This window comes from Oncorhynchus mykiss, chromosome 12 (assembly GCF_013265735.2).
Source record: "Oncorhynchus mykiss isolate Arlee chromosome 12, USDA_OmykA_1.1, whole genome shotgun sequence".
Lineage (NCBI taxonomy): Eukaryota > Metazoa > Chordata > Actinopteri > Salmoniformes > Salmonidae > Oncorhynchus > Oncorhynchus mykiss.
Window position 1 is genome coordinate 37,299,001 of NC_048576.1, and position 12,790 is coordinate 37,311,790.

The window sequence follows — 12,790 nt, forward strand, 5'->3', positions numbered from 1 at the left end:
GCAGCTTCAGCACGGACAGTGCAATAAACACTTGCTGTGCTGCCTTTTCGCTGCAGTATGGAGGAGAGCGAGACAATGTGTGCCAGTCCCACAGCCACTCGCTGTCAATTTTTTTAACAGTGTTCATCAGGCTCTTTCTTGAGTAATTTGTGTTTAATTATTTAATCAAACTGTGTGCTTAAAGCGTCAGACAAGCTCAGTGCATATTTAGTTGATTTTATTCAAACACATAGGGTGTGTGTGTGTGTATATATATATATATATATATATATATATATATATATATATATATATATATATATATATATATATATACTGCTCAAAAAAATAAAGGGAACACTTAAACAACACAATGTAACTCCAAGTCAATCACACTTCTGTGAAATCAGACTGTCCACTTAGGAAGCAACACTGATTGACAATAAATTTCACATGCTGTTGTGCAAATGGAATAGACAACAGGTGGAAATTATAGGCAATTAGCAAGACACCAATAAAGGAGTGGTTCTGCAGGTGGTGACCACAGACCACTTCTCAGTTCCTATGCTTCCTGGCTAATGTTTTGGTCACTTTTGAATGCTGACGGTGCTTTCACTCTAGTGGTAGCATGAGACGTAGTCTACAACCCACACAAGTAGCTCAGGTAGTGCAGCTCATCCAGGATGGCACATCAATGCGAGCTGTGGCAAGAAGGTTTGCTGTGTCTGTCAGCGTAGTGTCCAGAGCATGGAGGCGCTACCAGGAGACAGGCCAGTACATCAGGAGACGTGGAGGAGGCCGTAGGAGGGCAACAACCCAGCAGCAGGACCGCTACCTCCGCCTTTGTGCAAGGAGGAGCAGGAGGAGCACTGCCAGAGCCCTGCAAAATGACCTCCAGCAGGCCACAAATGTGCATGTGTCTGCTCAAACGGTCAGAAACAGACTCCATGAGGGTGGTATGAGGGCCCAATGTCCACAGGTGGGGGTTGTGCTTACAGCCCAACACTGTGCAGGACGTTTGGCATTTGCCAGAGAACACCAAGATTGGCAAATTCGCCACTGGCGCCCTGTGCTTTTCACAGATGAAAGCAGGTTCACACTGAGCACATGTGACAGTCTGGAGACGCCGTGGAGAACGTTCTACTGCCTGCAACATCCTCCAGCATGACCGGTTTGGCGGTGGGTCAGTCATGGTGTGGGGTGGCATTTCTTTGGGGGGTCGCACAGCCCTCCATGTGCTCGCCAGAGGGTAGCCTGACTGCCATTAGGTACAGAGATGAGATCCTCAGACCCCTTGTGAGACCATATGCTGGTGCGGTTGGCCCTGGGTTCCTCCTAATGCAAGACAATGCTAGACCTCATGTGGCTGGAGTGTGTCAGCAGTTCCTGCAAGAGGAAGGCATTGATGCTATGGACTGGCCCGCCCGTTCCCCAGACCTGAATCCAATTGAACACATCTGGGACATCATGTCTCGCTCCATCCACCAACGCCACGTTGCACCACAGACTGTCCAGGAGTTGGCGGATGCTTTAGTCCAGGTCTGGGAGGAGATCCATCAGGAGACCATCCGCCACCTCATCAGGAGCATGCCCAGGCATTGTAGGGAGGTCATACAGGCACGTGGCGGCCACACACACTACTGAGCCTCATTTTGACTTGTTTTAAGGACATTTCATCAAAGTTGGATCAGCCTGTAGTGTGGTTTTCCACTTTAATTTTGAGTGTGACTCCAGATCCAGAACTCCATGGGTTGATACATTTGATTTCGTTTGATCATTTTTGTTGATGAAATGATGAAATAAAACATATTCTCACCCATCTACACACAATAACCCATAATGACAGTGAAAACATGTTTTTAGAAATGTTTGCAAATCTATTGACAATGAAATACAGAATATCTCATTTACATAGGTATTCACACTCCTGAGTCAGTATTTTGTAGAAGCACTTTAGCAGCAATTAGGGTTGCACATTTTGGGGAATATTCAGAGGTGGAAACTTTCCGTGGGAATTAATGGGAATATATGGGAATTAATGGAAATATATGCAAATGTAATATTAATACCATTTCAATATAGATGTTTTTTGCATTGGATATATTTACCATATCATATGGAGACCAAAACATAAACCTTGTACCTTATCATAAGTAGACATAATTGCAAATGATTAAGTCCTTCAAATATAAATAAAAAAAATCAATTTAGTTACGAATTGAACTTTAATTAAATGAGTTGACTCTTCACATGGGATGATTTCACTGAACAACAAAAGAAAGGGAATATTGAATGATCCCTAGTGATCCATCACATCTCCCAAAAATGTTTTCAACATATATTTGTAAATTGAAAGTCTAGAAACTAAAGCTTTGATTGTCTTCCTCTCAGGCGCCCATGTCTTTCCCCTGGACCTCCTCAATGTCCACCTCTTGAACATCTGACTGAGGCCTCATCTTCACTGTCACTCCTCCTTGTTGAGGATGGCTCGTTGTCAGGCTCAAAAAGCCTGAAATTTACCCGGATGGCCACCAATTTTTCAACCCTTGTATTGGTCATCCTGTTGCGTGCTTTGGTGTGTGTGTTCCCAAACAAGGACCAGTTGCGCTCTGAGGCGGCTGATGTTGGTGGGATTTGGAGGATGATTGAGGCAACGGGAAAGAGCCTGAGATTCACGAAGTCCCTTCCACCAGGTGACTGATGAGATATGTTGGCACGACTGCCATATTGCATCTCCATCCCAAAGCCCTTGCTTGGAAGTGTACATTGCCAGTCTGCCAATAACCTTGCCCTCATCCAGGCCAAGGTGGTAAGACACGGTAGTGATGACACCATAGTCCTTGTTGATCTCTGCACCAGACAGGATGCTCTTAAAAGCATACTTGGGGTCAAACTTGTATGCTGCAGCGTGTATGGGTTTCAGGCAGAAGTCTTCATGCTTTTTGATGTACTTTAGAACTGCAGTTTCCTCTGCTTGGAGCAACAGTGAAGTGGGCAGTATGGATTTATTCTCTTACATCTGCAAGCAGAGTCTGAACATCAGACAGGATGGCATTGTCTCCCTCAATCTGTGCAATGGCTACTGCTATAGGTTTCAGGAGTTTCAGGCTGCTTACCACTCTCTCCCTAAATACATCATCCAGGAGGATCCTCTTGATGGGGCTGTCCTCCAGGAGACTGTCAAACATCATGACAACACCTCCACAATGGGTGTTGCTGGGCAGCTTCAATGTGGTGCTCTTATTCTTCTCACTTTGCTTGGTGAGGTAGATTGCTGCTATAACTTGATGACCCTTCACATACCTAATCATTTCCTTGGCTCTCTTGTAGAGTGTATCCATTGTTTTCTGTGCCATGATGTCCTTGAGGAACAGATTCAATGCATGAGCAGCACAGCCAATGGGTGTGATGTGAGGGTAGGACTCCACCACTTTAGACCAAGCAGCCTTCATGTTCGCAGCATTGTCTGTCACCAGTGCAAATACCCTCTGTGGTCCAAGGTCATTGATGACTGCCTTCAGCTCATCTGCAATGTAGAGACCGGTGTGTCTGTTGTCCCTTGTGTCTGTGCTCCTGTAGAATTCTGGTTGAGGGGTAGAGATGTAGTTAATTATTCCTTGCCCACGAACATTTGACCACCCATCAGAGATTATTGCAATACAGTCTGCTTTCTCTATGATTTGCTTGACCTGCACTTGAACTCTGCATCCAGCAAATTAGTAGATAAAGCATGTTTGGTTGGAAGGGTGTATGCTGGGCTTAAGAACATTCAGAAATCTTTTCCAACACACATTGCCTGTGAGCATCCGAGGTGAACCAGTTGCATACACAGCTCGAGCAAGACATTCATCAGCATTTCTCTGACTACGTTCCTCCGTTGAGTCAAAAAAACTTCTGATTCCAGGAAGACCATGAGCTGTTGCTTTCAATAAGGTTAATCATAATCACCTCTGACAAAAGTCCATCTACTTCTATTCGAAGTTGCTTATTGTGAGCGCTGAGGGAACTTTATGCACTTGGCCAGATGATTCTGCATCTTTGTTGCTTTCTTGACATATGATTTGGCACAGTATTTGCAAATGTACACAGTTTTTCCTACATTAGCTCAAGCAAGCTAAAACCTACATGGTAGCAAAAACTAACTAGCAGAAATTGTTAACAAGTTAGAAACGATTTAAACACACTTTGCTGTAGGCTACTATTTACTAGTTAATATAAAATATATTCACCCCACCTAGCATTGTAATCAAAACTTACCAGAAAGCATGTAGTCCTTGGCTCAGACAGTGTAGTAGTGTGGGCTCAATAGCATCTCATTAGTGTACAAGATATTGAGAATCAGCTGTACATGTGATGGAAGAATGCACTGTGCATGCAGAGGGTTGCAATTCCATTGAATTGGGGATAGTTTAACCAAAATATGCCACAAGACCTAGAATTGCCTTATGTGTATACCACAAAAAAAATTCACTGTTATCAGCTAACTTTTTTGATGAATTTAAGCAAAATTCCCAGGCTTAACTTCCCATGGAAAGTTTCCGACTGTTTGCAACCCAAGCAGCAATTATAGCTGTGAGTCTTACCACACCTGGATTGTGCAATATTTGACCATTTATTATTTTCAAAATTCTTCAAGCTCTGTCAATTTGGGAGTTGATCATTGCTAGACAACCATTTTCAGGTCTTGCCATAGATATTCGAGTAGATTTAAGTCAAAACTGTAACTCGGCCACTCAGAACATTCACTGTCTTCTTGGTAAGCATCTCCAGTGTACACCTTCCTGTCTCCTCCCCTTCATCTACACTGATTTGAAGTGGATTTAGAAAGTGACATCAATAAGGGATCATTGCTTTAACCTGGATTCACCTAGTCAGTGTATGTCATGACAAGAGCATATGTTCTTAATGTTTTATATGCTCAGTGTATATTTGGGCTTGTGGTTGAGGTTATTGTCCTGCTAATAACTGAATTCATCTCCCAGTGTCTGGTAGAAAGCAGACTGAACCAGGTTTTCCTCTAGGATTCTGCCTGTGCTTTAGCTCCATTCCGTTTCTTTTTTATCCTGAAAAACTCCTGTCCTTAATGGCATACTTCTGGATTTTGGATACCATTTATTATGTTCTGCGTGCAGTTTGAAGGAAGTTGCTAACTAGTGTTAGCGCAATGGCTGGAAGTCTATGGGTATCTGCTAGCATAACACGCTAGCAGATACCCTGAAACTCCGTCATTGTGCTAACGCTACTTAGCATTGGCTTGCGAAACTATCTCTTAACTTCCTTCTTACTGTACACAGAGACACAAACATTTGACTGATATGATTGTTGTCGTGTTCTCTGATAAAAGTTGGATCTCCTCTTGACCACTCTCGCCCATCTCTCTTTTCTTAAGCAATATATCCATCCTTCCTTTCAGATCGACGCGGTGAGTAAAAGAAGTAAGGAGTCAGAGGCTGCCTTCCTAAGCGTGTACAAGAGATTCATCGATGTCCCAGGTAAGTCTCAGCTCAACCGTGTGTGTGTGTGTGTGTGTGTGTGGAATAGAGATTTCACAGGGATTTCCACAGCAACCAAGGCACCCTAAACAATTCCGGCATGTTTATGAGACACACGTCTCTTGCGCCACACACACACACACACACACACACACAAACTTCTGATTACTTTTCCTGATGTTCCTGAGACGATGTGCCTCCAGGAGCTTGTGGGGAAAATGAAGGGATGGGAAGGACATGATGATTTCAACACACTGACAGAGGCACAGTCACTATTAATACCAGTGTTGTTGTCCATGGAGATCTCCTGGACAGTGTTTTTTCCACCTAACTAAAGCACTGAGGGACTTCCTGGCTAGGCTGACTAATAGTGGGACAGTCAACAGGGGAGGGTGACTGGAGTATGTGTTAGTCTGTGACGGACTGGGATTTCTGAGCTGGCTCGTGTGTGTGGCTGTCTGGGAGGCTGTCTGGGAGCCTTGTCTGCCTGCAGTACATTTTTTCCTTGGTGAACCTTATGGAAACACATGCGAACACACACACACACAGGCCTGTAGGAGCAAGCCGGCCTGCTTGGGGAACCACTTAGTACATGCGTAAATTACTGCTGTTGTGGTTTGGACATCCCAGCCCTGCCTAGGATCTCTAAACCACACCACGCATTCACACACAGCTCAAAGCCTACCAAGACAGACAAGCAGCACCTAGAGACCTTTGCCTTGGCTCCCGTACATCAGTCCGTGTTCCAAGTGTGTGTGGGGGGGGAAGTCCAGGAATGTCTGTGTATTATCAGTGTAATCTGGAGCCTGTTCATTCTTGTCTCCACGTCTGTATGTCTGAGGATGAATGATCACTACTCCACTGATTATCACATAGGTGTGTGTGTGTGTGTGATCACACACACCTTAACGTCAGTGTGTATCCACCCCTGGGAGCTCTGCTGAACACACCAGGGAAAATACACACCCTCACACACACCCTACCTGACTCTCACCCTGATGACACTTGGCGGTAGAATGTCAAAGTTGACAGGTGTCTCCACCTACTGTCTTCCCTCTCTAGCCTTCTCATAAAGCCTTTGGAAATATTCACACTGTTCTCACAGACAGCCTAGTGTTCTGCAGCAGGCTGGAGTGGCTGCACTGAGCAGTTGGCACTCAGTCTCACTCCTTCTGCTCCGAGCACACACACACTCTCTCACTCACTCACACACACACACTCGCTCACTCATACACACACACTCTCTCACTCACTCACACACACACTCACTCGCTCTCATCACTCACACACACACACACGCACACACATAGAACCTCGCCCATCCAGACAGTGTTGGTGCTGCCTCTGCCTGTCTAGTGAAGGGACAATCTCCCAGTTCTAAGTTCCAGGGAGGACAGGAAGAGAGATATTCCGACACACACTGTGGTCAGTCCGTCTGTGTTGGAGAGAGTAGCAATGGAGTGGTAGGCACTGGGACTAGGCCGACAGAGACGGGCTAGATGTGATACAGCCCTGTACTGTGACAGCACTCATCACCATAATGTTACATTATGGCCTCTCCTGTCACACTGTAGTTCACATTGACAGTCGTTTTTTAATCATATGGGGTCATTCAAAGCACCCTTAACAAGAGAGGATATCATCATAGATAATATTGAAATGGAATTAAAAGATTAGTTCCCCATCCAACCCTTCAAGAATGTCGGTACTACTGTCATTTTTTATGACGAGAAGTCAAAGTGCATTTTCACAAACAAATAAGGATTGGTGTAGCAGGGGAACAGGTTGTCCATGGCCAGACCAGAGCTCTTGTTTCAGAGTCTTCGATGAACACTTTGTGTGATGACGCAGGGTGTTAGAACACCGCGCGCCGTTGTTGACATAACAGATCTTTTGATAATGCTGTTGTGTCCTCAGCGGCTTGGCTGGTACTCTAGACTGCTTCTCCCTCCAAGGACGTGGTGGAGATAACTTGGCCCTTGTTTCACGTAACAGAAGGACTATCTTAGTGGGGAGAGGAGTTTATCAGATTCACAAGGCACTGGTGTGTTTGACGTGGTGTGTGCGTCTTCCACAGCGCTTTCAGAAAGTATTCACACCCTGTGACTTTCCACAGTGTGTTGTGTTACAGCCTGAGATTTTTTTGGTCACTGCCGACACACAATACCCCATAATGTCAATGTGGAATTATGTCGGCCTGGAATATATGCTCTTATACTCTCCCTCTCGCTCTTCCTCCTTTTATCTCCCGTTGTTTACCCCTCTCTATCACTCTTTTCATATCCCTCCTCTTCCTCCCCCCTTTCCCTCTCTCTCCCTCCTTCTCTGCTCTCTCTCTCTCAGGGCCAGGGGGGCTAATGTAATCATATGATTACATAATTAACCCAGCTGTCTCATTAAAGAAAATCAACTGGAATTGGGGCATAATTAGTCATACGGCAATTAGTGGCCGCGTCGATGCCGGGCACTGATGAGGCCAGGACTGGCAGCGCCCAACGTGGTGGGGGGGGGGGGTTAGAACAACCTGCCAGTCTCCAAATGCCTCCCATCCCCATCCCCATCACCACAATTTCTGACCTTGATTCAAAAGAGGACCACAATCAGTTATTGACTTTTTCGAGTCATCAGCAATGTGTTTTACAGCTTTGATTTAATTCAGTTTATCAATATATACATTTATCAATCCACCGTTTCCACCACTGTGGGTTGTGCCATTGGCTGAGGACCTATCACAAATAGGCACTGTAGTCAAGAGTGTAGTTGTGCAATATATGTTCTGCAAGGGTGTACATTATTTTCATACAAGCCCGCTTTAGTCTGTTTACAGGAATGTATTGTTGTCCCATGGGTTTCTCTGCCCAAGCCCCAAAGATAAGAAAGTCATCATCATTGTCCTGAATCCTAGCTATCGCCCCTCTTCCTATCTCTATTTTCCTCTCTCATTCATTCTCCCTGCCTCTCCCTTTCTTGCCCTTTTTCTCTCCCTCTCTTCAGCTCCTTTGTCTGGGCTGTGTGTGTGTGTGTGTGTGTGTGTGTGTGTGTGTGTGTGTGTGTGTGTGTGTGTGTGTGTGCTGCAACCACAGCAGCGCTGTCTCAGCACTCCTGCTCTACTCTGTACGAATGGGGGCAGCTATACATAGCTCTGCTGCTCTGGCACACACACACACACACACACACACACACACACACACACACACACACACACACACACACACACACACAGGACTCATCATCAGTCAGCCTCATGTGACTCGCCCTGGCCACTGCCAGGGACACAAAACCCCACAATACACCTTATTGTTGCAGTGCCTGGATTGATGTTTGAATGGAGTGAGAGGTAGAGGTTAGAGACAGAGAGAGAGAGTGGTAGGGAGGGATGAATGGACGGGTGGGTCTTAGGATCTCCTCAATGAACCGATCTTCAGAACATGCTACACTAATACTAGTCATATATACACCAAGCTGTTCCACTTTGAAAGGCTGCCCTGGTGTCAGACATGCATGGTGGATGTGCATAGTCCAATCCTGTGTAGTCTAATGATTAGTAATGTGTATTGTTGATTTGTATAGTGATTAGTGATTTCTTGTGATTTGAGATGCATAATGAGTAGTAACATAAGTGTCCTCTCCCGTCCCATCAGACCCTGTGTCGGCCCTGGAGGCTACCCAGCAGCTACAGCTGAAGGTCCAGAGGATGCACGACATCGAGACGGAGAACCAGAAGCTCCGCGAGACGCTGGAGGGCTACACCCAGGAGATCGCTGAGGTCAAGAACCACGGTGAGACACACACTCTTATTTGGTTTTATTTTGGGTAGATCAGCTTTGATATTGCAGATTGTGGCTTCTATCAATGTAATTGTCTGAAACATTTCCAATCACCCATATCCATTTTATATATATATATATATACATATTTTCTTTAATAATTATTATTATTAGGTATATTTTCCTTCACATACTCTTTGTACCTACAGTGCATTAGAAAAGTAATCAGACCCCTTGACTTTCTCCACATTTTGTTACGTTACAGCCTAATTTAACAATGGATTCAATTCATTGTTTTCCTCATCAATCTACACACAATACCCCATAATGACAAAGAGAAAACAGAAATACCTTATTTACATAAATATTCAGATCCTTTGCTATGAGACTCGAAATGTAGCTCAGGTGCATTCTGTTTCCATTGATCATCCTTGACAACATGATTGGAGTTCAGCTGTGGTAAATTCAATTGATTGGACATGATTTGGAAAGGCACACACCTGTCTATATAAGGTCCCATAGTCAGTGCATGTTAGAGCAAAAACCAAGCCATGAAGTCAAAGGAATTGTCCGTAGAGCTCCGAGACAGGATTGTGCCGAGGCACAGATCTGGGAAAGGGTACAAAACAACTTCTGCAGCATTGAAGGTCCCCAAGAACACAGTGGACTTAATTTTTAAATGGAAGAAGTTTGGAACCAACAAGACTCTTCCTACAGCTGACTGCCCGGCCGAACTGAGGTCAGGGAGGTGACCAAAAACCCGATGGTCAGTCTGACAGAGCTCCAAAGTTCCTCTGTGGAGAAGGGAGAACCTTTCAGAAGGACAACCATCTCTGCAGCACTCCACCAATCAGGCCCTTATGATAGAGTGGCCAGATGGAAGCCACTCCTCAGTAAAAGGCACATGACAGCCTGCTTGGAGTTCGCCAAAAGGCACCTAAAGGACTCTCAGACAATGAGAAACAAGATTCTCTGCTCTGATGAAACCAAGATTGAACTCTTTGGCCTGAATGCCAATTATCACGTTTGGAGGAAACCTGTTACCATCACTACGGTGAAGCATGGTGGTGGCAGCATCGTGCTGTGGGGATGTTTTCCAGCGGAAGGGACTGGGAGACTAGTCAGGAGCAAGGAAAAGATGAACGGCGCAAAGTACAGAAAGATCCTTGATGAAAACCTGCTCCAGTGAGCTCAGGACCTCAGACTGGAGCGAAAGTTCACCTTCCAACAGGACAACGGCCAAGACTCAACCAAGACAACGCAGGAGTGGCTTCGGGACAAGTCTCTGAATTTCCTTTAGTGGCCCAGCCAGAGCCCAGAGAGACCTGAAAATTGCTGTGCAGACACGGTCCCCATCCAACCTGACAACGTATAGAGGATCTACAGAGAAGAATGGAAGAAACTCCCCAAATACAGGTGTGTTAAGCTTGTAGTGTCATACCCAAGAAGTCTCAAGGCTGTAATCGCTGACAAAGGTGCTTCAACAAAGTACTGAGTAAGAGGTCTGAATACGTATTTAAATATGAAATTTTATTTTATTTTATATATACACATTTTGCACAAAAAAAAAGTAAAACCTGTTTTTGCATTGACATTATTGAGTATTGTGTGTAGATTGTTTTTTTTTTTTAAATCAATTTTAGAATAAGGCTGTAACGTAACACAATGTGGACAAATTCGTGGGGTCTGAATTCTTACATAATGCACTGTATACTGGACGAGAGTGATCAACTGGGTTTGAACCGGTGGGCCACAAAAAATGGTTGGCTTGCTGAGCTAAAGCCATAGGCACTGGGTTGTAGAGGTTATACGCAGTCTGTGGTTGTCAAGCCGGTTGGATATATTGCCAAATTCTCTAAAACGACGTTGGGGGGCGGCTTATGGTAGAGTAGTGAACAGTCAATTCTCTTGCAACAGCTCTGGTGGACATTCCTGCAGTCAGCATGCCAATTGCACGCTCCCTCAAAACTTTGAGATGTCTGTGGCATTGTTGTGACAGAACTGCACATTTTAAAGTGCCCTTTTATTGTCCACTGCACAAGATGCATCTGTGTAATGGTCATGCTGTTTAATCAGCTTCATGATATGCCACACCTTGTCAGGTGGATCGATTATCTTGGCAAAGGAGAAATGCTCACTAAAAGAGAAGTACGTTTGAGCGAAATCAGCTTTTTGTGCGTATGTGACATTTCTGGGATCTTTTATTTCAGCTCATGAAACATGGGAACAACACTTTACATGTTGTGTTAATATTTTTGTTCAGTATAGATCCTTTTTAATAATGGCTCACCTCCCCCATAGCCCCTTTTATGACAGTAGCCCCTGGGCAGGCTTTTCAGGTGAAGCCCCATTGTATAGGCCTTTAAAGCCTTCGCTGATTTTTGTCTCCTTTTCAGAATAGCATGTGAAAGAAGAGGGGAGGTGGGTAGGGGGGGGGGGGGGTGGCTGCCCTCTCTGTCTTTGGAATTCCCCTCCCACCAAGAGCTAATTGACCCAGCTCAATAGCGGCAATGTTTTATTTTGCCATTGATTTTCTTTTTTCTCTCCTGTGCTCCGGTTAAGCTGCGGATCTCCCACCTCAGTGGTGGTGGAGTGGAGAATCACCCCCTCTTTTTTTCCATCCCTCTCTTCTTTCCTCTCTCTCTCCCTCTCTCGCGCGCGCATCCTGGCCCAGCCGAGGCCATTGATCCCCTGCAACCTAAATGTTTAAAGTTCAATTTAACAGTTAAGGGGGAAAAGGGCTCAGAGGGGACTCATCGCCATTGATTATGTGTCAGGGCTGAAACGTCGGAGTTTAAATCACCGCAGAGGAGGAGGAGAGCGAGAGGGAGAGAGACAGAGCACCAGCGAGTGAGCTAGAGAAAAAAAAGGAAGACAAGACAAGTACGAAGTGGGAGGGAAACTGAGAGCTCTCAGTCAGTAATACACTGTGATCTCGTGATCTATTAGCAAGCGCAAGGGCTTTGCCTATACACACTCTGCACATAGTGGAATAGACCCCCCCCCCCCCCCCCCCCCCCCCCCGTCCTTCTCCTACTTGGAGGATCCCTCAGATGCTCTCAGTGCTACTGACAATCCAGACCGAGCACATCAGGATGATTATGGCTTGGTACTTAATATCATGTTGGCACTGGTTTATCTCTTACCTGTTATCCTATCACTTACTGACTTTTTGAGTTCTCTCTCTCTCTCTCTTTCTCTCTGTCTCTCTCAATTCAATTCAAGGGGTTTTATTGGCATGGGAAACGTATGTTAACATTGCAAAAGCAAGTGAGGTAGATAATATACAAAAGTGAAGTAAACAATCAAAATGAACGGTAAACATTACACATACAGAAGTTTCAAAACAATAAAGACATTACAAATGTCATATTCTATATATATACAGTGTTGTAACAATGTACAAATGGTTAAAGTACACAAGGGAAAATAAATAAGCATAAATATGGGTTGTATTTACAATGGTGTTTGTTCTTCACTGGTTGCCCTTTTCTTGTGGCAACAGGTCACAAATCTTGCTGCTGTGATGGCACACTGTGGAATTTTACCCAG

The 12,790-nt window shown here is 44.8% G+C and overlaps 1 protein-coding gene across 6 annotated transcripts in view; it reads left to right on the top strand.

The window, feature by feature from the left end:
* The window catches only part of LOC110538892 (homeobox protein cut-like 1), a 265,307-nt gene that overhangs the window by 154,031 nt on the left and 98,486 nt on the right, over positions 1-12,790 (top strand). For all 6 annotated transcript variants that reach the window (XM_036937497.1, XM_036937492.1, XM_036937496.1 and 3 more), the window contains 2 exons: positions 5,393-5,471; positions 9,113-9,250. In XM_036937497.1, the coding sequence (XP_036793392.1) occupies positions 9,166-9,250 (85 nt within the window). In that variant the 5' untranslated portion in view covers positions 5,393-5,471; positions 9,113-9,165. The remainder of the gene's footprint in view (positions 1-5,392; positions 5,472-9,112; positions 9,251-12,790) is intronic.